The sequence below is a fragment of the Myzus persicae genome, unplaced genomic scaffold (assembly GCF_001856785.1).
Source record: "Myzus persicae strain clone G006 unplaced genomic scaffold, MPER_G0061.0, whole genome shotgun sequence".
NCBI classification, from domain to species: domain Eukaryota; kingdom Metazoa; phylum Arthropoda; class Insecta; order Hemiptera; family Aphididae; genus Myzus; species Myzus persicae.
The window spans coordinates 563170-589954 of NW_019104011.1; the positions used below are offsets into that span (position 1 = coordinate 563170).

Sequence of the window (26785 nt, forward strand, 5' to 3'; positions counted from 1 at the left end):
TGTTTGATATATTATCACCATATTCATTCATTATCTGTTCGTGTGGACGGTAATGTACTCGAGGTTGTACTTCGCAGAAAGAAAATGGTCGATTGAACGCCTCGACAAGAGTCTTAGTTTCGAAATTAGATTAATTAATTATTTAAAGCTCGTCCGACAAGTGTTTTGGATACATCTAATGGGAGGTATCTGGTTTATCGTGTGTGTATATTGGACGATCAGAGCTATCGAATGACGATAATCGACGTACCTATACCTAACCTATGCCATTACTTCTCACTCGACAATTTTCGACGCTTATATTTTATACACCAATAGTAAGGACTTCTCCTTAACAAGTTACAGTTCTATAAAATATTAATCAATTTCGAAAAGGTATAATCCTGATCGTTTTTCGTTCTAGATATAACATATCTTAAAACTATAAATCGTTTCCCATAAACTATTAAGTAGCGAAAAGCACTTCTACAAGTTCGATTTGATTACGTATGATTCGGGATAAATTATTTATGTCAAAATACATTTACGAGTTAATTTACAGGAAAATTTAACTACTGTAACACCGATCTAATTAATTCGTCTAATAATGGAACTTAATTTATGGTAATTACCTACAACTTACAAGTAACGTACGTTTATCGAATTATGCTGTAAATTATGTATTTATAAAGTTTTGATTATCGTAGTAAGAAGTTTGAATGTTGACTACCTACTAACACGTTTTTCATAGATACATATTATTAGATTATATACATAGAGCGATAATTTTAATGTAAATCAGTCAATAGCTCAAATTATTTAGTTTAAAAAATGAAAAATGTATGACAACGTTATAAATATATTCGTTTTATAAATTACTTGTATGGCTGTACATTATTATATAAGTATAATAAAAACGATGAGTTATTTTTTAAAACCACAAGTTGATGACACTTGGGTAAGCATAGAAGAGGAATGGAGGATGATTTTGTGAGTAAAAATTGTGTACAATATAATATAAATTATACGATTATCTTAACATTAAAACATTTAGAGATATTGACCGATTAACGCCGAAAGAATATCACCCAAGTTTATACTAGTGTCTACACGGGTATAGTTTACAAAATGTGTAACTTTCTAAGGGTCGGTTCATTTTGAAATAATGTGTTCGTTTGTGTACGAGTACTTTACTGTTTTAACGTATTTAATAGTATTTACTTTATAGTTTCACGCAGATGGTAAAATGCAGTGACTGTTACTAAAAATACATTTGGTTTGTTTTATTTTTATTGAAGCGTAACTTTACACTTTCGAGGTGAACCGCAACACGTATGTTTACGTTCTATAATTGTCTAGTAATTGTTTTATTGTAGTAACAAAATTATCGAGGCAGTGATAATATTGATCGACACGACGGGTACTAATAATATACCAAAGAATGTAATACATTGTTATATAAACATAAAAACGGTATAGTCATTAGGATTAATCTCTAAATTTATAATCTTACCATGTACGCTTTACATCTTAAAAATATTCTTAGTTTAATCTAACTGTAAACTTATATTTATGGACCGGACAGTTTTTTAGTCACTCCTCTGTGGGTCTGTTGTTGTTCCAACGAACTTTTGCACATCAACAGGTTCTTGTACGCTTGACGGTACTCGGAGCTCATGACTACGTAAATAATTGGATTTATGCAAGTAGTCAAATAGATGAGGACATATGCGGTTATGTTTAGCACGTGCAAGTCGTCTAGTTCGTGTGATGTTTTGCTAATGGTGATCGGCAAGTAGCATGTGACAAATGATGCAAATATTACAAGGATCATTTTTAGCAGCTTCTTGTCTTTCGACGACATCCTGTCAACTCCAATGGTGCTCTGTTTCCGTGTCCTCGGAGAGGAGTCCTCTTTTGTCTGAAACACCTGTCCAACAATATTGTTATATTAACGTATTTAAAGACATTCGATAATGATGTTGACTAATGATTGTAATAAATCTTAATGCTATACAATTTAATCAACGGGCTGTACTAAGTAAGTAGGTAATTAAGTATTTTATTTTTAAAAAAGAATAATGGAAAATTATTAATTGATATTAATTGAATAGATTAAACTAAAATTGTATGATTAGTAATATCAAAACAAATCTTGTTTACAACTAAATTTCGTTACAATATTAATGATTGGTAATCTAATACAAAATAAGACAGCTGATAATAACGTTATACAGTTTATTTTTTGTGCATATAATTTAGTTTAGTTATACTTATTTTAACTAGATAACGTTCGTTATATTTTTTTATGGAATTAAAATGTAGACAAGATGTTAATAATTCTGTTATTTTATGTAAAAGTCTATTAGTTCAATCGAATCCATAGACAATATGTATTCGTGTAGTTATTAGTATAGAGTTTTTAGAAGTTACGAGTATTGCCAAATGCATATAATTGTATCATAATATAGACATACCGCCGATACGACTTGAGTGATGGTGGCGTTGAGGGCGGACGATGGTGAACGGTCGCGCCGTCTGGAACTCCTGCGATCTGAGAAGGATATCGGTGAATAACTCTCATCGAGACCGGACGAACTAGGGTCGGCGATAATGTCATGTGGGGAAAGGAAGTGTTGTTCCTTCGAGTCAGTAGTGGAGCACGTGCCGGTAGCTGTACTGGATCCGAGGGCCGAGTCTGTTGATATCTCGGGCACCTTGAAGCGGGTCTTGAGAGTGTAGTAGGGCGTAGAGTCCGATGGCTTATTGGTATTCATCGTGTGACGTGGGTTAGTTGTCACCGTAGCCCGTGACTTAAGGGCTGTTTTTCGAACGATATAGAAAATCCTAGCGTAACACACCACAATAGACAAGCAAGGCACCACAAACGCACCCATGAACAGAATTTCTTTTGGCGACCGACCAACGGAGTCTGGAAGTATGGAGCACGAGCCAACGGTCACATCTAAGCCGAATTGGCCCCATTTCCCGAGCCACGTAGGAATCAGTAATCCAAAACCACCTACCCAAGTAACCGTCACCATAACGCCCAAATAGAATCTCTTATACAACCTGCAAACCAATACAATACACAATAAGAATCCATATTTGCAAGTTACAAAACTATTTAAGATGATGGGTTTGGTATGTCAACAATTTTTGTCTTGACAACTTTTATACGAATTACAAAAATAGAAAATACCAGTAAAAATATGTTAGCATCTCTCTTATATACTTATTTGTGTCAAAATGTCATATATTTATGTAATTTTGTTATTTGTATATTACAATTATTATTTTGGATTAAATTCGCAAAATATAAAATTAATATCGTCTGACAGTCATACTGCACCCGGTTCTTTGAGCAACTCTGAGCTTAAAAAACATTTTACGTTTTATGTATTATACTATATTTTTCACTAAAAAGTGTTGATAACGATGACAGCTAAAGACAAGAAAATTTCAAATATATTCATGAAATCTGTCAAACCAATGACAAGTAATTTTCTTTCAGATTATCTTCTTAAATTAAAGACAAATCCTAAAAACAATAACATTTCAAAGTTAATTTATCCCACTAAATAAAATAAAAATATGAAAAATACGTGATTAAATTTAATAAATTGATTTAGCTGTTCAAAGCTTAAATAATATATAATTGAATTAAAAATACAGTTTGTCTTTGTTTATAATAATTGATAGTAATAATAATATAGGTATGAAATAATTTATAAGATTTAAATCAATATCTTTACTCATATACAGCTCCAATCAAAATAGGGATAATTAGACAAAATTATATTCTTGTAAGTGCTATCTATGCCTGTGTGGTTTTATGATATTAAAATGTTAATTTTTAACTTTTTGTAGGGACTTAGGTACTATTATTTTTGGAAAGATTAATTGAAATATGAAATGGAAAAACCGTACTAAGATTGATCGTACAAAATAGTTAATATTCACTTACTTTGGGTAAAGCGACGGATGTCCAATCATGATGTATCGATTTATGGTTATAGCCAATATGGTAAATAAGGACACGGCTAACAAACCGTATCTGACTAACGGGAAGAGGCGGCAAAGCAACTGACCGTGTATCCACGATCTATACCAGAACGTAGAGGCAGCCAGTGGTAAGTTGAAGCAACAAAAACTCAAATCTGACACGCTGAGGTTGATGATGAATACGGCTGTTGCATTACGCACCTGAAACATGCAATAATTCGGTTTTGTTAATTAATTTAAAAAAAAAACTTAAAATTTTAGGCCACCAAAATGTATACAGAACGCAAAACAGATATAATTATATATATAATTTAAATTATATTATTATATACCTAAGTATCTTATGCAATTAATAATTGAATTACATTAATTTCTATATTTATAGAACATGAGTAATATAACATCATATTTTCAATTATAAATGGTTTCTTAAGAACAATTTTATGATATATATTATATATACATATAATGAGTAATTGACAGATAGATGAAATAATTAGAAAAAGAATAACATGAAAACCAATCGATGTGGTAAGTATAATGTGGTTACTAAAACGTATCTGGCAACAAACAAGCTGAGAAATCTCCGAGAGATAAGCAACTAGTAGAGATGACGTCCGAAAAATTGAATTATCGTTTTTGGCTGACACGTTAAATGACATAAAACGAAAAAAAGTATCCATTAAATGAGATGGAGGATAAAGAAATCTTCAATAAACTATATATCATATACATTATACACGTCCTATCCCAATATTATAAAGTTGAGAGCATGCAGTTGGACGCAAATGCGAATTATTCACACAAGAATTACTTTTCATATTTTTTTTTTCCGAAAAAAATAACACAATGGATTTTGTGACTGTTCATTCGACAGAACACATACTATAGGTATTATGCATCTTCAGTGTGGCTTTTTTTTATTGGAAATTTGGTTTAGAAAATGCGAAGTAAATCTATAAAATATATCATACTTCACCGATTGCAACACACAACTGATCAATATCGGTACGAAATAATTTTTGTTAATAATAAAATTTATTTCAAACACACATTTTATCGAGATTAAATAATAAACACAAGTGACGTGAAAAATTGAGCTGAAGTAAGTTTTTCAGAAAAAAAAGTATAGCTTACAAAAGTTAATTTTGATTTGATAAAAATGGCACGTGACTTTATTCAACTTATACATTCCGGTTCAGTCGTCTATAAAATGTGACTTGATGAGCCAGCGACAGACAAATAACAGTACCATTATTTCTTGATAAATAAACAAATATATATATTTGTACATTTGTATATTTGAATGTTTATATTATAATATTTTTCTTTCCAAAATACATTTTACGTTCGATATTCTAAGTTTTGATAGGTTTGTTGAACTTATTAAAATGTTGAAAATATAGTACATTTTTTTCTTTCATAAACAAGAACTTCGAATCTCCGTTAAAAAGACGAAATCACTCTTAACTGTATTATGACGATAATAATCTTAGAATTTTGGAATGAAATAGTTTATAAAAGTTGATACAATATTTTAAATATTATTAGAATTACCAAATTACATGTTGGCATATGCTCACCTTAATTGAAGGTATTTTATTTGGATATTTCTTAGAATTAAAAAAAAACTACTGAAAAAGAGTATTTTAATATTATTAAAATGAATTCGATGTTCTTCATCTTTTAGCATGTCAAACTGCTAATTAATCAGTCAGATAGGTATTTTTTAGGTTTAGTTTGTGATATCTCGGGAAAAAATACAATTAATATATTATATATTTTAGTCGAATATAATTTAAATGCAATATAAATAATATTATGATATTAAACAAAAACAGTTATTATAAACAAATAAAATGATAAATTTTTAAAATATTAACATATTATTAAATTGTTGAAATTTTTTATTGAGCAGTTGAGTTTTTTATTGTTCCGTGCATTTTTATTAAGATCCAGTATTTTATTACTGACCATAAACATTCAATTGTTTGCACATTAGCCCCATTTACAGAATTTACAAAATATTCTGAATACATTATTGTATAGTTAAACTAATATAGGTAGGTAATACCTTTTAGACTGTGGTATGATCTCCATTCATCAGATACTATACTAGGTCTCTTCAGATAATTGTAATTAATATATATTTATATCTCAGTACATCTTACACAATTCTAGTAGATCACGGCGGGCTAAGTATCGGTTCACAAGCTAAACGAATGCTAATTTATCATGATTTCGGAGATATTATTGTGTTCTTTTTTAAAATATAACTTATATTATAAAGTGGATAGTAATGAATTTACTACAATAGATAAACATTGTTTTAATTGAAATTTTCTCAAGAAGAAACCGTGGAAAACCTATGCGTAAAAGTACAATCTTTTAACATTGTCAAACATATCGGCGATGAAAACTTACGGAAAACAGACATCATAAATAATAGAAAAAAATCATATGCTTGTATTCCATCAATCATGCGGTTGTAGTTTACGGGTTTGATCAGTGTAATGACGAAATATGTGCTCAAACAATATGTCGGACACTGCATATAATATTTTCGAGGCGATCACCTCCCTCGGACGAGTATTTTACGCGCAAGGTTTTATTTTTATTTTTTGGCCCACAATAATTGACATTTTACATTTTCATTGTTGCGCTTGCATCACCGAATAACAGGATTTACGACACGACAGAGTATCTACTCCCCCAGTCACGCGAAATCAAATATGTATTTAGGCTTGCAGTACGTGATACTAATCGCATGATGTTGAATTGATGATGATAAAATAACATTTGGATTATTAAAAAGCTATAAACATTGAAACGATGAATTGTGCCACGGAGATCCTATGCCCCACCCTATATTAATATGATGTGGTGTGCAAAAAATATTTAAAAAAAATAAATAACAAATACGATTTATAAAAATAATTATAAGCTCGGTTTCTGCACCTCAATGTACTCTAAGTATTATATTATTATTTATAATCTAAAATAAGATGATTTTACTCACTGTTTACAGTTAAGATCAAACTCAAATAGAATCCTTTTGGTAAATAATAGAAGTAAACAAAAAGTATCTCAGTTAGTCATGCGTTTGTAATGTGTACTTTTTTTTTAAAACGTTTGTTTCTTTTTGCTGCGATAATGAGTGATTTGGTAAACGTTGGTATCTAGGCTTTGTGTAATAAACCTATTATCTTACTTGAATCGACTTGTCTTTGCCACCACAAGGGAATAATCGTGTGCAGCCATAACATCTGATGCCGACTCACAATGCAAACTCATTAATTGCCGAACCCAGCAGAAGGCTTAAGTTTAATAATATCAATTTATTTAATAAATGACACTCGGTGGGCCCATAATATAGTAAAGGTTATTACAAACGACGTAACTGTTGACAGGCTGTATAAAACAAAGGTTACATAGAGCTCAGGATCATCGTAAACGATGAGAAAATACAAAACCACCGAATGAACCAGAAAGATTCATTTAAAACAAATTATAACTGGAATAACTATTAAGGTGTGACGATGAGACAGCTTAAGGGTTAAGTACAAATCTTTCGCGGAAAACGTTTTTATAATAAAAGTTTATTATAAATAAATACATTGTTCTACCTTCTAAGACACCACTTTTATCGTAATTCTTAGGACATAATATTATATTCTGTAACGATTTTACTAATAATTTGTAAATATAAATAAATTGTATAAACTCGCAATGGTATAATAGCAATTGGAAATTTTTTTTTTATATGCATTTTATTATTATAGGCATGCCATAAATAATGGAATACAATAAAATAAATTCTACATAAACTATATATTTTATTCAAAACATTACATTTGTATTTCTATTGTATAAGAATTGTATGCATATTGCATTGTAAAGAATTTATTTTTTTTAAAAAAACAGGATTATATTATTTTTGGGTATCTATAGGTTACAATTATTTGAAATAAGAAACAGATAATACTTCCAAATTTTATTTTGAGAAATGCCAGTTTCGATTAATCTTTTATACGCATATTAACTGCTATCTGATTTAAACAAATTTATATTGTGTTTATTTATGAGATAATATATTCTACTTTTTAAATTTTTTTTTATTAGCTTTAGTTTTACTATTACCGCTCAACAATTATACATTCCACTTATTTTATTTTTGAAGTATTGTTTTTATCACAAATATTATATTATATAGGTAAAACGTTCATTAATTGTATCTGATTTATACATATTTTAAATTGTATTATTTTAATTAATGTAAGAAATATTTGTATTATCTTATATTATAGTGTTTATTTAATATATTTAATTGTATTTTGGTTTTTAGAACAAACAAGTTTTGTATTTTAATTAAATTAAATATTTTTTCAAAAATATGACATGTTAAATTAAAATCAGTCGGTAAAATATTATTTAATAAATGAATACGATTTGTTTTAGTGAAAAGGTAAGAAAATCGAGCGAGTTAATAATTTAGAAATTAATCATGTCAATTAATAAAAGAAACGATACTGAGAAATAATAAGATACGAACGTTGAATAACCGATTCTTTGAAAATTCAAGGCTAGTGGTGAATGTCCTTTAAATAATATTCAAAATATTATTATTAAGGGTTATGAAATCATTTTTAGTACGACCAAGTTTTCTTAAGAATATGGTCTTTGGAATACATTATTCATTTTAGGGCCTGGATAAATTATGCATCACCAAATACAAGTAAAAGTGAAATAAAATTAATACTTAGACAAAAAATAAATATTGCTGGTAATTATAAAGCACTTTGACTAACAAAAATGTATAAATGGCACTAAAAAGTTTTACATTTTATGTTATTTGTTTACTGCCTGCTATTACTAAAAAGCTATTTACGTGTGTACGTACTTTAGATTACATCGACACGTAGTGATAGTTAAAACCCTCGAGTCCTTAAATAGTACAATAATTTAAGCAATATACTAAACATAGGACAATTTAAAATCAAAATTAATATCAGTTTCGTAAAGTTACCTTAAGCATCGTTAAATAAAATTTAGTTGCAGAATAAAGACATATTCTAAAGTTTTTCAATCTCATCATTCAAATGGATTTATTCGAATGACTGATAAGAGTAGTAATGTCACTGTGTGTATTATAGTTATTTGACAGCCATTTTATTTTATCGGTGCTATAGTATCTTTTTTTTACGTCTGTTCATAAAATAATACACACACAAATACTTCTGAAACAGTTATGTTTTATAGAATGACAGTAGTTAAAAACAGGAATAAGGGTAAAGTACTAAAGTGACCACTATTAAAAGGCCAAGTACACGTTTTGATAAAATAAAAATAATCAAAATTTACCCGAAAATCAATATAATAATTCGTTTTTTTCAGAATTGTTGTTTTAAAAAATGTATCATAAAAATATTCGAATATTGAAACCAGGGGAAAAAAAATATATATAGGTACCTATTACGAGGTATTATTTATTATTATAGGTACCAATTCAAATCTGATTAGTGTTATAGGGGACTGTGCTAATATTTTCAAATAAGTATACCGTACCTATGTATCTTTATTTCACACATATGTGCAATTGATTTTAATACGTTGGTATTTAAGTTTTATTTTTGGAATTTATTTCATTACTAAATGCATAGAAAAAATTCAGTAATAATTAATATTGAACACACACACCTTGTTTCAAAACTTAAGCGCAGGGTAGTATAGTGTGTATTTTGTATATTCGTGTATTCGAAATCGAAAATAAATCAACACATTTGAAAATCGATTCTAAGTGGACTTAAAACTGGGCTCTTTAACATTCCTTTAAGAATGTGGTTGTTGAAATTTCTCAAATATTTTTCCGTAGTTTTACCTTACTTTTGTAGAAACTTTGAGAAAATTGAAAAATGATTTCTTTAAAATACTATCCAAATCACATTTTCCAATCTTTATGGGGACTGCATAAAACTTTTTGGATACACAAAAAAGTGTTAGCGGAACATCTAGAAAATGTTATTTAATAAAACATTAATGTTCAATAGTAATGGATTTGCTCAAAATCTAAAATATGGTAGGTATAACAGAACTATTTATTAGTCGCGAGTATTAAGACTAGACTTGTAATTTTTAAAACAAACTATATTATAATGCAGTTTATTTCTAGTGGAAGATAGAGTAAAATTCATTCTAAATTCTGACAAATTACCAACACGAATATTTGAATGTTATTCTGACATGATAAACATTATAAATATATATATATATAAGTTTATTATTACGGTTTTTGTATACGTACCGGTATAGCTACCTACGTATGTGTACTTTTATATTAAAAATTAACTTCTCTCATTTCTATTTTATTTTGTTTGAATTCCAAGAGAATGACACGTGTCACAAAAACACATTTTTCAAGCGATTAGTTTAATGTGAGATTCGTAGAACTTAAAAGTTAAAACTAGTTATCCGAGTTATAACTTGTAAATAATATAATATGTAGGTGTTGATTGTATAATTTTCAAACTTTTACCACGACTTGGTTTTTTTTCAAAATATTTCTACGAATAAATTATTTATATTTTCAAATATTTTGAATTAAAATATTTAATAATTGTGTCTTTAATTATAAATATTTTTTCACAAACAATCATAATTCTTCACACAATTTACTTATTTAGAATTTAAAGATTTTCAGTTTAAATCATTGCCTAATAACACTGCCGACTTACACTTAATTGAATATACGTACAATAGTGGAAAATGCAATTAAATCCGTAACAAAATGAGAAGTGTGAAAATCTGTGACGGATAAAAAGTTACTATAGCGATAGTCGTTCGTATTGATTAAACGATGCATAGTAATTTACTGACACTTAACAACTACAAAAAACATATCCTGAGACTAATAAATAAGTTTAAAAAAAAGGCAATTTAGTTTTGAATAACGATTATAAAAAAATAACAGTTTGAATCGGAAAAAGGAAAATTATTTATTTCAAATAAACGTATAGAACATTTTATGATAATGGTTTTGTGTTGCACCGGTTACCTTTATAATAATTCCTCGTGATATATTAACGAAACGCAAGTTTCATTCATTGGACGTTTATTTTCAGAGTGTGAATATCAAAAATACCTCACTGGATATTATATTCTTTGTATACACGTCCACCGGTTTTCGAGCAACACCTTTACTATATTCATTACTCAAAATAATAAACGTTACATTTTACTGGAACAATACCGCGTAATAAAATGCCGAAATTCGCGCCCCACATTCGCGGCTATATATTATTGCTTTTTATCCGTGGGCGAAATCAATTAACTTTCGCAGCGGCTGAGGATGAGGGTCGCAAGTAAGGAGTGCGACCAAAACGACGGGGGCAAAAAAAAAAAAATAACAGTATTTATATTATACATATATATTATTATATTGCGTTTATACCCCAACAATATTTTTGTTTGCTCCGGAGGCTGTGGCGGCGCCAATTCCATGAACGTACACAGCGTGCCCTGTCACGAAGGTCACGTACCCGCCGCGACCGCTGTGCGTTGGTTGGCCTTTGTATTTTTATGCGTATAATTCGTCCAACGGAAGAATGAGAAGTATAGCAGACACCCACTCACCCACACACACACACATATACACACACATATATATATATACGGCGAGATAAAGAAGCAAGAAGATGGCAGAAAAAAATGTATTTACTGTTCGGGTTTCAGGAACCGTCCATGGTCATTTCGTAATACTGTCACGTTTCGTCGTTTTTCGGGACAAACAACAATTTTTACACAAATCTTTCCATTGCATGGACAACAAAATCAAGCTTACGCATATATTCTGTATAAACAATAAATATATTTACGAGTAGTTTAAATGCAACGGCTCACGAATATTTGGTTTGGGAAAAATTATATTATAAACAGACTCAAAATAAAAATAAAAAAAACGTAAGTTTAAGTATTTGAATGCTAAAAATAACCTTACAATATTCACAGTATAATAATAACAATAGTAAACAGTAGCGTGAAACGTCTCTGTGCTCTCTGCTATAAGGGTTCGGTCACGTGACATAAATCTCACAATATTATTTTTTTATATTTTTTATGACGAAAAAACAGTTTTCACAACCATGACGTTTTCATCTCGAAATACTTGACATGAGTTGTATGACAATTTAAAATTGTCATTACTTAATACTTTATAGCATCTATTTTTATCGAAAACATAGGGAGAAAAAATGAAAATTTGTTCAATATGCAAACCTACCTACGCTTTTTAACGTCAATTTAAATTGTTCATCACGTAATACTTTTAAATGAAAAAATAAATTAAATAGATATTAATTTTGTAAATTTTATTATAATCTTGTATTTAACATTGCAATTTAAATAAGTAAACATAATTAAACTGGCATGTAATATTCCGTGAGGGAGTGTAACAAATTAATCAAGATATATTTATGTCATAAAAATCTTAATTTAGTTTATTCTTCTTATTTTTTCAGGTATAAAATAAATGTATAATAATCGATTTAGTATCATTTAATAATTCCCCATCGATACAATTTACTTTTTTTAAGTGCAATTCGTGGCAATTTTAAGTTTTTCTTCTTCCGATGTTATTTTAATTGAATTAATATTATAATTTGAACAATATTAATGTTATATTAATTGAAATGATTAGTCTTACTTCTCTATGGGTAACTTAAACATATTATATTTGTAGCCATTTAATGAACAAGTCATTCATTAATCATTGGACGTATTATTATTATAATTTTTTTTAAAAATTTTATTTGGTTTTTATTTTTCGAACTCGTCACTCTGGATCATTCGTTGTTCTTAATTTCGTATACCTACTTGGAATAGAATAAAATGTCCATATACCCTAGTTTATAAAAAATTGGTTATTTCCAAGTGGATGAACTTTCGATCAGATAGAGGGTAAAGTTCCGAATAAAAAGGTTTTCTACGGCATTGTTAAAGCCGACAGTTTTTTCAAGTAAAACCTACAATGGATTTTACGGACCATTTATAATCATTTCAATATATATATATATAAAATTAAATTCAATTGTTTAAATTAAAACCTATAGTTCAGCACATATACATTGGATTAATTAAACATGTATTGTTTTATCGGTGATGAATTTTGGAATTCAAAACAGTCAATTTAGAGAAATATATTGAATTATATAATTCCACAGAATACCAATAATACTCGAAAATGACAAACAACATCTCATGTATATGTAGAGAATAGATCAAAGTAATATATATGATAAAATTCAAACTGTAGGACAGACATTAGGATTATCGACAAGACTACATTGATTAATTATTAACATATAACTTCACAATTACACAACCAATTACGTGATTTAGAATATCACCGTGATAAAATAAAAGATTTAGTAAAATAATTACAGTAGATTTATGTTTAGAACTGTATGTAAGTAATTTAGTAAGGCATAATATTAATAATTAGTTGTTATAGTTAAATTTGACAAATTGTGATCAAGTACTTTGGAAATGTATAACTTGATCATATAATGTGAGTGCAAGTTTTGCAATATTTAATAATAAAAATTAGTTTATGGAAAACACATTTCAATGACCCATAATGATTCCATATTAAAAGATTCGTAAGACAATTTTGTCACAGTACAATAAAATAAATGCAAGTTACCAGAACTAATATTTGAATGTTATGCTATGGAAATTATTACAGAAATGATTTTTTCCATTCAATCATAACAACTGTTTAGACCGTTTGGAGTTTCATGACTGTATCAACATTGCTGTCATGATCAGAAATTGAATTACTGAGATAAAAGTTTTCATTTTCCTGAAATAAGTTATTGTAAGAAATTGATTTTTTTACTCCGCATGTATAAAGCATAAATATATGCTATGCAAATACATACATTGTTTAAGTATCATTAAAATTTCACCCTTGAATGAAACAAATTCACAAAACTTAATTAAGGAAAAAGAAGATACAAATCGATTTTTTATTTATATTAAACTAAAATATATCTGTTAGGTAATATTCAATCACTGTAATATATACCTACTAAGATGATTTACCCCCTAATAATCACTGAGATATTCATCTTAGCTGTTAAACAAGAGACATTCGTACATTGATTACCATATAATAAAATAAAAATATTATGCAGTGTTCCTATACCTACTATGGTTCTTTTGAAATAAGTATTTACGTAGGTATCTATGGCGAGACTTAAGTTTAATAAATGAGAATTATTAGATACGATTTACCCGATAAATACAACTATAATAATAGTACTGTATAGACTTTACAATTCACATAGATTTTATTTTTGACATTGATAAATTGTTTTACCCATAATATGGATCAACTAATGTTTTAAATTCAATTGGTTTGAAATCATAAAATTAAAATGTAGGACATTGTTTTGAAGATTTATTTTCACGGAAAACACACCGTACAATATGTCATAAATATCAAAAAAATATTTGCATCTAACAAGCACCATAGTATCTTTTGATTATTTAGTTTTATAATAATTGTCAGACCGTGCAGTAAATATGGAATAAATTAATTTGAATTTCAGATAGTCATAATATATAATGCGAGAGTCTGAATCTGGGAAAGGTTTATTTACATATAATGGCAATCAAAGGAAACAGGATATATTATAGTTCTGAACTAACTGCAATATAGTATAATACGACTTACTTAGTTTGAAAATTATAATACATTTTACCAAGTATTTATATTTGATTATTGTGGATAATTAAGAAATTTGATTTCGTTTGTCATCAATTATACTTTATTGCAATATAAAATGTGATTTCTTATTATTATAAAATCCGTTTTTACTTTTAAGCGTTTGAGAAAGTAATGAATCAATCATTAAATTCTAGATTCCTTTTAGATTACTTTAATAAGTTTATATTATTACTGTATACATTATCCAAAAATTATATATTGTATAATTTACAGTTTAATTGCTGCGTAAATTCAATTATTATTTTTAATGAAGCCTTTTAGGTCCGTTTGGAGTGAGGTGTGCCCGCTATCATATATTATAAGTATTTATATCGCTGGGAAAATAAGGTCACAAAATTAATGTTTTAAATACTACTGAAATATATATTTTTTAAATATCGTTTGAATATGAATATTTAAAGTTTTTATATGCGATCTGTTTAAGATTTATACATTCTACAATAAAAAATATAAATGTAAGTATTTTATAACATGATTTAATTAACAATAAAATATACTGTTTCATTTTTGAGCCTAAATAAAAAATTAGTTAAAATAGATTATAAACATAATTATTTGGATATTGTCATTAAATACTGCCAACGTTACATGAATTACATAGAGCACAATATGACATGTTAATTATTATTTTTAAAGCAAAAGTATTATAATCTTAGGAAAAATATTAATTTTTGTAAATTTATTGTATATTTGTCGTATCCATTTATCAAATTTCAAATTATGATCATAATATAGCATTGTAATTTGAAACACCAAGTTATACTTATTTTCAGTAGTTATGGAATGTCAGAAGTAAAACGATTAGTTAGAACCTGCAGACATAGTGACAAACTTTGACTTCCTAAACAGAGGTATTTCAGTATGCCCGAAAGTTTCGTTTTCAAAAGTAGAACCTTTTATATAGCATTAATTTAACCAAATTCAAGTTCAGCCTGACTTGAGTTTACCGTTTATAAAAGAATGCACATAAGGGATAAGGTAATTTAAAATCGTGCTTTAATGTAAAGTAATTTTTTAATTGAGGTTTCCTAAGTAAACAATATCGAATACAAGTATACTATTAAATAAAATATTACGCAAAAGATAGGTTTTGTTTTTTTTTAAAATAAATAGGTAATTATATTATGTAATTTTATATTTAATCATGAGAATATTGGTTAAAAAGATAATATATGTAAAATACATCTGGGAACAAACTTTGAGGTGTAAAAAGATGATTGATAGTTTACGAGAAAAGTTTGTTACATAGATTAAATTCAATTTTATATGAACAAAAAATTATAACTTTGTATACGAGAATCGTAATAATAGAGAACGAGAGTATCGAGATGCCGTAATTAGTATTTCTTTTTTTTTTTATACACAAAAGAATATTCTGTATCAAAGAAATTGACTGAGCAAAATTATTATTATTAATTTTTTTTCACACTTAATATTTTTAAGAATAATTTACGATATTCACATAATAATATTATTATACAGCTTGTCATACGAACCATAATTTTTTTTTTTAAGTTAGTTTTGAACAAAATATTTACATTTTATGATTTAAAGTGTTATATTTCATAAAAATGAATGCCAACCTAATTTATAGTTGAATTTTTATATAAATATTTTATGCATTCCTTTTTTTTGTTATTTATTTTAAAGCAGTATTTTAATAAAATTAATATAAAAGAATAAAGAATTGGCAACGAACTGTAAAACCACTAAAAATATCTACTTTTTTGAAAAACGATGTCAATTTTTTAATAATAAAATGCAAAAACATTAAAAAAATAACCAGACAAGTATAATTGTATTAAAATTTGCTAAAGATAAAAGATAATAGTGGATGACAGAACTGGCTAATGACATTATGGGAAGTTAATGGTAAATTAACTCCAAATTAATTATTCATTTTTGGGTTCAACCAAAAATATTACCCAGAACTAAGTTGCACTTGAGAATCTCAACCATATTTTGTAAAAACAATATGATTTACAGAAATTATAAAGTATATAAGTACGTATTATTTTAAAATATTAATATTAAAATTCAGAAATAATTCTCCCAGTGCATACAAATATAATAATATAAACAGGAAAATAAACATCAATTTGAAAACTTGATAAAATATAAACATAAGTCATAAGTCAAATTCTCTAAAAACGAGATTGGGTTGTGGACGGTGCTCGTCGGTGTGTGTGTGTGTTTGTGTTATGTCTTATGTGGTATGTAACCTTGTACTGACTCAGTTAAGTAAAATTCATAAATAAATAATTATTAAAATGTCCGTTTGAATTATATATAGGAAATGCATACGCCGACTTATAATAATAGGCAGGATGTTGATGCACGTGTATCGTATTATATCAGATTATGTAGGTTATTTTTTTTTTATAGAAATTACACTAACACTTAGACACGTGTACACGACATAATAATAATAAATTATATTTTCATTTTTACCGTGTTAACTGGAATGACACATACTACGTTGTTACCATTTATAAATAAAATGTACGCTTTGTCATCATATCCGATCGAATTACAAACGTTCTGTGTATTACCTATACGCATTTTACGTGTAATACAACATCGTTTCAAAGGGCCCCATGGCACTATAAATTAATAAGGTTCCTTAGAACTGAAATATTTAAATACGTCAGTAAGTTTCGAAAAAATTAGCTCACGGCGCTACGGTTTTGATTTTTGCAAATGTCGTCAGATAAGGTATTATTGTAACATATAGGAAATCGGAAGTAAGCCGTGCGACGTCTTAGGACCAGTTCACCGGGCGACTGATTGCAGTTACATGCGCTTCGATTCAAATATTATTCTCGGTTGTCTGCTTATCGTAATCTAATTTGTTCAGTATAGAGTCTAATTTAAATGGTATTTGAAATATTCGGAGAGCGATTTTCGTAAATATATTTATATTTCCATAATATTATATAATACATAGTATAATAATTATAGTAGTTATAATAGTTGTTCGATTCTGGGTCCGCTGTACCAGAAACCACTGCTAAAGGGCCATAAATAAATAAAACTGAACATTTTATTAAATTTTTATTCCTTTATGTCCATGAGGCACAAAGACATAAACACACTTCGCATGAAAAAAAAATCGAAAATATTATTAGAGTTGTCTATAAATCATTGAGTGTGAACCGAACATTTATATAATATTATTTTGTGTATGAACTATATGAGTAGGCCGTCGTCGCGAACGGTTATTTTAAATTTCGCATATTATCTCTATGAATAATATGGTTTTTTTTCGCGTTGGACTTTTTCAGAAATGTATTTTTTATGTACCTGTATATTTGACTGTAATAAATAAACATTAAATCCATTTTTATTGTCGTGTACACCTTTATACGTTCAGACGTCAAAAATGTCATTTGTTTGCAAAAAGTAAGTCTAGTTTCAACTAAAAAAATACTCTTATCACACTTAATTTTTCGCAAATAACAATTTCAACGTAGTTTTTTAAATAAACATTTAAAATCGTAATATTTTATTCAAACAATGCGCTCATATATATAGCTGCTAATTCTACCAGTACGCAGGTATATCTCTATTGAAATAAAAAATAATAAAACCGAAATTAATGACGGTATGTTTATGTACCGTTATGTACACAAACATATTAATAATAATATGATTTGTGGCGATGGCAATAAGCTCATGAATGTGTTCGGTCTGAAAAGTATTTTTTTCTTCGGTAGGTACGCTCATTTATTTGGAAAGCTCCGAAAGTACCTATAGCAAGTATGTACAATTTATAAGGGGCCAGCAAATCATATTGTCATTTAAATTGATCGCATTAGATTTACGGAACCTGTTGTGAAATGTATTACCGTACATCAAAATAAAATATGCAGCACAACAAATTATTCGACCCAATTGGCTTTTCCGAGCGGTTCTCGTCATTTCACCTCGTCGAATAACAACTGCAGTGATTTTCGTGCGGTGTTCGATAACATAAACAAACGACCTACTCAGTGCCGGATTTAACGGAGCAAATACATAGATATTCGCAGGCTTGGCCCATGTGACTCAGCCCTTCCATATATTTTTGCTTAACTATATCAAAAACGGGACGGTGGAACATTAATATAATCTACATCTCAAATGGATAATATTGACTTCCTATAATATGTATGTATGTATTTATTCTTAATGCTCGTCTAAATCGTCTATGATTGTAAATATTAAACGTATATCATAAGTTCACATACTGAACTTTTCAAATGGATAACATTTTTCTTAGTATTTTCACTTGGGTAAATATTTATAATCATGAATCATAATTAATTATTTAAGATAAATTATTCACATTCAGTTTATATAATACGTATCAATAATGTATTTTAAGCTATAACATAATATTATATCGATTTATAATGTCAGTATTTTTAACTATTGTTTAAGGTTTTTTCAAGGTTTTATTACGTAGTTTAAATTAAATAAAAACTGAAAAAACAGAGAAAAATCACATACAAATAATAAGAAAAAAAACATGTATTCCAAGATGTTACTCTAGAGCGTTACCAACAAATTATATTAACTAATACAAACAGTAAGCAAATAAGATAAACAAATAAGATAAACAAATAAATAAGTAAATAAACAATAAAATATGAAAATTAAATCGGCAAAAAAAAAAAAAAAAAAATTGAACCAAATACAAAAATATATACAACACTAAAATATTAATTTAGTTGTACTAGGGTAGGTTAATTCTTGAACTACTACAAAAAAGTTCTTTAGATTAAGACTTGTATAATATCTTGCAATATGCTGAAAAATTTAATTTCGAGTAAATAATAAAACATTCCTTGGTAGTAGATTGCGTAGTGGGTTACTTCGTACCCATATTACCTAATATACAACACGATGTCGAACAAAATATGTCAAATCAAGTCTGACAGAGATTTACACGTGGATATGAGATCTGAATTTCGTCTTGCATCAACTCAGCGATAATGATAACATACGGTTTAGAGTTAAATATTGTTGATTATATAGTGTGTAATCTGTATTTATCGTTTAAAAAATGACAGATGATTTGTAAGAAAATAGAGCAGGGAAATGTTTATTCACAAGTTTACAACCACGTAGTATTTATATATTATTTTTAATCATCTTTGAATATGATTTTCTAAAAATTTTTATTGAATATGAATATTTTGCTTAAAATAAAACTTCAATACTTCATAGTTATAATTTCGATGGCATAATAGATAATTTACAACAATAACAAAAAACAAGGAGAAGCTTTAAGAATAAGTAGTTTTTATAATTTTTTTTATTCATCTGCATTTTTTTCTTCTAAAAGTGTTATTTCATTATGAATATTTCACTTAAAATAAATCTATTTAATTAAAATTATAATGTTTATTTTTATGGACTGGTAATTAATTTTAATTAATTATTGTTGTTTAATTTAATTATAATTAAGGTAACTATTTATTAAATGATTTAAATGTTGCCCAAACCCTGAGTAGTTATTTTATCGTGTCTTTTGCTATGTTTATGTCGTAGGTCTTTATTCTTAAATCCACTACTAGATCACTACTGTCTGTGCTTGACGTATTGGTATAATATTGTCGTTAGGATGCAGGTGCATTGGTATTATTAATGCTATTATCATACTATAGTGTATAGGTTTTACAAGGGTCGTCTTAGTCACTAAGACCGTCTACTTCGACACTTGGGTATAAATTTACAATAATATTTTATAAAAATACGTTTCACTCACATGCAAGTATATGCAGGAACTGCGGTTGGAAGACGAGGAACAAAAATGAAGGTTTCGTATTTATGGTACAACCGGCGATGTGTATATTATTATGTGCATAAAAACGGTTGAACAACGACCTCACCCTTTTAGGAGATCCACGATGGCGGTTCCATGTGAAAACGGTCATTTTTCAATACTCGGATATCGCGGCCTATGGGCTAACGGCCGGCCATTTATCCTCGCCAACATCACACAGCGGGGTCAATGCGTGACCACCTAAATAAAGTTTGTCGATTTCATCTCCATTTCCCGAGCATATGCTATAATAATAAATTATTTTTAAGAAAAACCTACGTCCAAAAGAGTCATCTGTTTTATAGCGTAGTGCAGAGTGCCCGCCTCTCCTACCAATGTTCGGACATTTTTTTGGCCTAAGGGTAAGAAACTAATATCATCTCCAAAGACTAAAAGAGTATAGACCTAACACTAAAAAAAAAAAAAATAACTCAAACACAACGATGCACCCTGCACAGAATAACGAAAATCCACAGAACACGGTTTGCATATTTCGTGTAATGACAAATAAGTCTTTTGATCTTCAACTATACATATCACCAAAGCCTACCTTATTTCATAAAACATATATATTATTAGTTTCTGGATTATAGTAGGTATATAGTCAGTTAAAGGTAGTTTAACCGATTTTTATCTGTCATACATATTTTTGTCAACCGGATTTACCAAGAGTTATAAGGGTCATTTGAAATAAATCGGTTTGTCAGACTCACGTGTGCATACTGCATATTATGTACACAACACAGCACTATTAATATATTAAATATTTTATAACTAATAGTTGCATGACGTATGTAAACATTAGTGCTAGTCAATTCAAAATACATTTTGTATAAAAAACACTAAATCGTCGTTGAAACAGAGTTTAATGTTAGATAAGATAACACAATTTAATTATAGAAATATGAGTAATGGTTTGATTCAATTTAACAATAAATGCACACCTAAAATATAACCAATGTATAATAATTTGCCAGTACTATATTAATGTGACTTATGATTACTTTCTTTAAAGTAATAAACAATATTTTTGAGCTATAATTACGTTATTAGTACTTAAATATCGTTAAATGAAATATTAAAAGTGAATTGAATGAATTGAATGAGTGACAATTTATTATTAAGCATTAATATTAATTTAAAATATTGAATACATAAGTTGAATTTCGACTACATTTTCCGTTACTAAATATTATTCAACCCTATGTAGAAAAATAGTTGAATTTTTTGTATCTCATTCAAATATTCAATCTCGTTTCTCTGAAGAATGTGGGTTTTATCGTGGAGTTCGGATCACCATAATGTAGTGCTCATACATCAATACATGAAATTAAAAAATAACAAATTCACTTAATGTAAAGATATACCAATCATATAGATTTCAATATGTCAGAAAAAAAATATCTCTCAAATTCAAAATTATAAATATACCCAATATAGATTTTTAAAAACTAAAATCATTTAAATTAATATAAAAGAATAACTACCTATGCATTATTAGTTATTACCTATTTTTTAGATTTTGAGTGGAGTGAAAAATGTATTGATTTTCCAATGTTGTGTTTTTTTTGTCTGTCATCATTTATCGAGACACTAAAAGTGACTCAATTTTTTACTTCGGCATCTATTCTGGTAAGAAAAGTTTAAGAAAGTAATACTAATAGATACTTTCTCAGTAGTCTAACGTCTAAGCGTACACGAAAGCGTAGAGAAAAACAAAAATCTGGCAAAACTAGTTTTTGAAAAGATCGATTTTGGTTTTTTTGATGTATTTCAAAACGGATTACCGTAAATACTTCACACTGTAACCAAAAAATCTAAAAAATAGTTAAACATAGTTTTTTTATAGATATTTTTAAGTTTAAATTGGACGAAATATGATGTTCAAACAGAGAACAACAATTTTAGTAATTTTGTAGTAATTTAAAAATATAATTCGTTATTCTTAAGTTTTTTATAGTATTTTAACATTACTATATTTTAAACACATAATGCAATTTTCAAATACAATGTGTTGGAAAATTAATTCGACCTACTGTGCCACTAATAGTAAAATAAATTACCAACAGCAATAATATCATAAAATATTCTTCGTAATATAACGTGGCAGACCGTTTTGCCCAGAATTGTTTTTGGTATACAATTAAATTCAAATTTAATACATCTATTAAAGTACCACGAAAAACCTATTGTACAGCAGAGTGGTATTTTTTTAAAACTTTTTTAAGTTACCCAGTGGTCATTGGGAGTGCTTTACAGATATTTGAAACATTTATTTATGCGTTTATTAACGACAAGTTGTTTGAAGGTTTCCAAGTATATTTATTATTCAGATAAAAGCGGCGATGATGTCAGAATGTGGATTTTATTTTAGTTTGAGCAAATTATAAATAATATATTCTGAGGAGTTCTAAAAAATTACATGAAATCAATTTTAAAATATAATACGAAGCAAATTGAAATATATGTATAAATGAGAGTAAGAAAATATATATATGAGAATATTAAACTTTATCATACATCTTATGAGAATATATTTTTTTAATCAATTTTATTGCAACCATGAAATTCTAAAACAAGTTTAGACTGTTTTTTTTCTTGATACTGTTGATTGGAAATTGAACCAATTACTTACTACAAAGTCATAAATATTACTTAATTTAATCACTACAGGTGAATTTTTTATGTCGACATTTCCTGTAACATATACCCTCACATTTTAAGGGTATAATATGCAGAAAGAGAAAATAATAATAAAGCACTTTTAAGTTTTGGTTTATTTTTCTAACTAAACGTTTATTTGGTCCGTTAAACCTAAGTTATAAGTTTTGCAAAGCTATAATTACGAGAAGAAAAATAATAACGAAATTCGTATTGAATTTTGCTTTGTATTGATGGTGTGACTTAATTAAGTCTGGCGTTGGCAGTGTTTGTTATTTTATGCCGTTTCAAAATGTCTCTTCCGGTTAGCTTTCATACCACTGCTTCAATTAAACAATTATTCTGTTCACCCAGTCGCATCTCGCCACAAAAACAAGGCCTATTTTTTGACCCTTTCGGTTATTAATTTTGTCAACAGTATTCACCCATAGACCTCCTAGAAAATTCGTATAAATCTCTTTTTGCCATTTCCAAGCCAATTTAATTGAATCCAACGTAATCCAATTAAACGGCTATAAAATAAGTGTGTCGCAGTTCAGAACAGTTATATATTTATTTCATACATACTAAAAGAATCAATATAGTTGGTTTGATAAACAAACAAATATATGTATTATTAATAAATACAATTATTTAGATGCCAACAAACTCTAGGTAAAAGTACACAATTATTATGTTCAAATTTGTATATTAAATAATATAATATTTCCAATCATAGCTTATAACAAACTATAAATGAAAATGATTATCTACGGTATTTTCGTTAAAAATTGTATTTTTATTGTGTTGTTAATAATTTTGTTTGTTTAATAAAACTTACACTATATTTAAAAAAAATAAATACATTGTGATATTATAAATTTGTAATATATTTTACCATAGTGGTATATCTGTAAATTTATTTGGGATGAAGAAAACTTTGTTTTTCTAGTAACCAACACTTATGGATAATTAAAATGTAGCTTTTAAATTTTAACATTAATTTGAATTTACAATCTACGAAAAAAAAACAAAAATACATATCTTTACAGCGTGTTCAATAAATAATATTATCATCATTCGTATTATTTTGAATTACTAATGACAATAAAGTTACTAAATTACATACATTCATAAACTAAATATAAAATGTAAATACTTCTTTTAGTATTTACATTTACATTAATATTTTTTAACTTTTTGAAATAAAATAAAAATATTTTAAACAAATTTTATAGTAACAAGCAATTTTTTTTTGTGTTTTTACAAGTATACCTGATAAAATGTAATTCACGATTTCTCAGAATTATAATAAAACTGAAATAGGTATATATAATATAGTTTAACACACAAATAATCTTGTCGTCGATGCTAAATATGTGTATATCGTGTAAAAAAAAATTGAAATAATATATTATGTTATATGTATATAAATTGTAATACTCCGATACTTAAATATTATTACAGATGGGTAGCCAAATAAGAAAAATAGTTATTTACTGTAACTTAATGTTTTAGTGAAATAACTATTATCTGCTAAGGGCTTTCTAATATTGCACCAACTTATTCTATAAGTATTTTCTAACTAATGTGGTATGTTTTTAACGTACCCATATTGCCTATACAACACGCCGTCGAACAAAATAATATGTCAAAACAAGTTTGGTGAAGATTTATATGTGGAGAATATGTCTAGATTTTACCTTGCATCGGCTCATCAAATAACGATAGAGAACTGTATAGATATTATTTACAAATTATTAGGTTGTAATTGGAGACTAGATTTATTATACGCTTAAAATCTTAAAAATAAGATGTTTTTACGCTCTAAAATTTCACCAAAAAAATGTTTATATGCAAAAATATTTTTTTTATAAAAATGTATTAAATACTGCAAAAAATTATAAAACTAGCAGTTTACATAAAAACTATAAAATAGTTAAATTAATCTTAATTTTTAAAAAATAATTCAAACAACCGTGTTTAATCTATAATATAATTATGGTGATATACTGGTGTAGTGCCTATATTGTTTATTTATATTTTAGATGTGTGATTGCGCACATAGTAACACACCTAAAATTCAGATTTATGAATTCAAAAAATAATAAGTAGTGGGAAGAGGGGGTTTTTGGCACTTTTATTTACTAGAACACTCACCAAAACTTGACACCTGTAGTAGTTAGTACACCTAACAATAATTATTAGTCTCGAGTTGAAAGCGAGAACTACTATCATGCTTCATCTATGAGCATAAGATAAGAGACCTAAAGAATAATTGAGTTTCCTATCAATGTTATGTTTTTAATTTCTTATCAATGTTTCTTTGAGTCATTTCGTTATGATATTATAATGAAAATATTTTTGCATTTTTTTATAAGTCATTAGATTTTTTATAAAATATTCAAAATTACATCTCATGCAATATTGTAAAATATTCCTAAAACATGTTTTTTGCACAAAATATTTTTTAACCTTGAAATATCCTTTTTAGGCTCTAAAATTGTTGTATATTAGTTCATAAGTAAATGAATCGTCGTGAAAGCTCATCCAATTGGAGCTGTATACTCTCAGTAAAAAGATGTAAAAACATAAAAATCCGGACTCTAGTTATAATATTTCAATAAATAGTATGGGGCAGGAAAGTTATACGTTTGTCGTATACGTCGCAACGACATATCTGGGTGCAGTGGCCACACATTTAGAAACAACAGTCCAATAGTGTAACGCATTAATGTGTGCACACTGCAGTGTACATACAAATAAGCAATAAGCAAAGTGTATAGTGAGATTGTGAAATAATTAGATTTGTAAGACGTATAACAGCGTTTAGAGATGGGTAAAATACTACATATTTTCTACTTTGTTCACACGTAAGCATAATTTATTGTTTGTGGCATAATTCCATGATTATACGTGCGTATAAGGGTTAAAACTTGAAAGAGGATTTCAAATTGCATCTATAATATGTACTATGTCACAATGCTACCCTTACGGCTTATACCATACTATAGACTCGAGCGTTAAGTATACAAAACTATCAATTTTATGTAGAAATATCACTCGTGACTCATATAATAACTAGCAAAACTAAAATTAAGTTTGATTAATTATTTTAAGACTGTATACTTATTAGTTACTAAATACTGGCATAATAATGCAGCAAGACTGTAATTAAAATAGATATAATAATATATATCATACCATTTTTGCAAAGATAAAAGGATATTTTTTACATGATAAAATATATCAAATAAAGTGAAAGAAGATAAAATAAATGTTTAATGTTTAGTGTTTGGAGAGATGGTCTCGAGTCTTGTGTTTATGATCCAATTTAAACAACTTACCGTTCAGATTTATGAGGTAAATAAATAAAACTGACACTTAAAACTGTTTTCCAACTTAATAAACTATCTTTTACAAATCAAATAATACCCGCATTCATACGGGTCATTATTTATGAAATTTAAAATACACGAGATTGACTATTTATTTTATTAGAACGTACGTGAGAGTACACCTAAACTTTTTGAAACACAAACAAATACAAAAAAATGAGTCGGAAA

At 27.6% G+C, this 26785-nt stretch overlaps 1 protein-coding gene across 2 annotated transcripts in view; it reads right to left on the minus strand.

The window, feature by feature from the left end:
- Positions 1-1247: 1247 nt before the first annotated feature.
- Positions 1248-26785, minus strand: part of LOC111037558 (G-protein coupled receptor moody) — a 152271-nt gene continuing 126733 nt past the window's right edge. For both annotated transcript variants that reach the window (XM_022320205.1, XM_022320204.1), the window contains exons 3-5: positions 3947-4185; positions 2457-3051; positions 1248-1909 (exon numbers count right to left, since the gene is read on the minus strand). In XM_022320205.1, coding sequence (XP_022175897.1) covers positions 1550-1909; positions 2457-3051; positions 3947-4185 — 1194 coding nt within the window. In that variant the 3' untranslated portion in view covers positions 1248-1549. The remainder of the gene's footprint in view (positions 1910-2456; positions 3052-3946; positions 4186-26785) is intronic.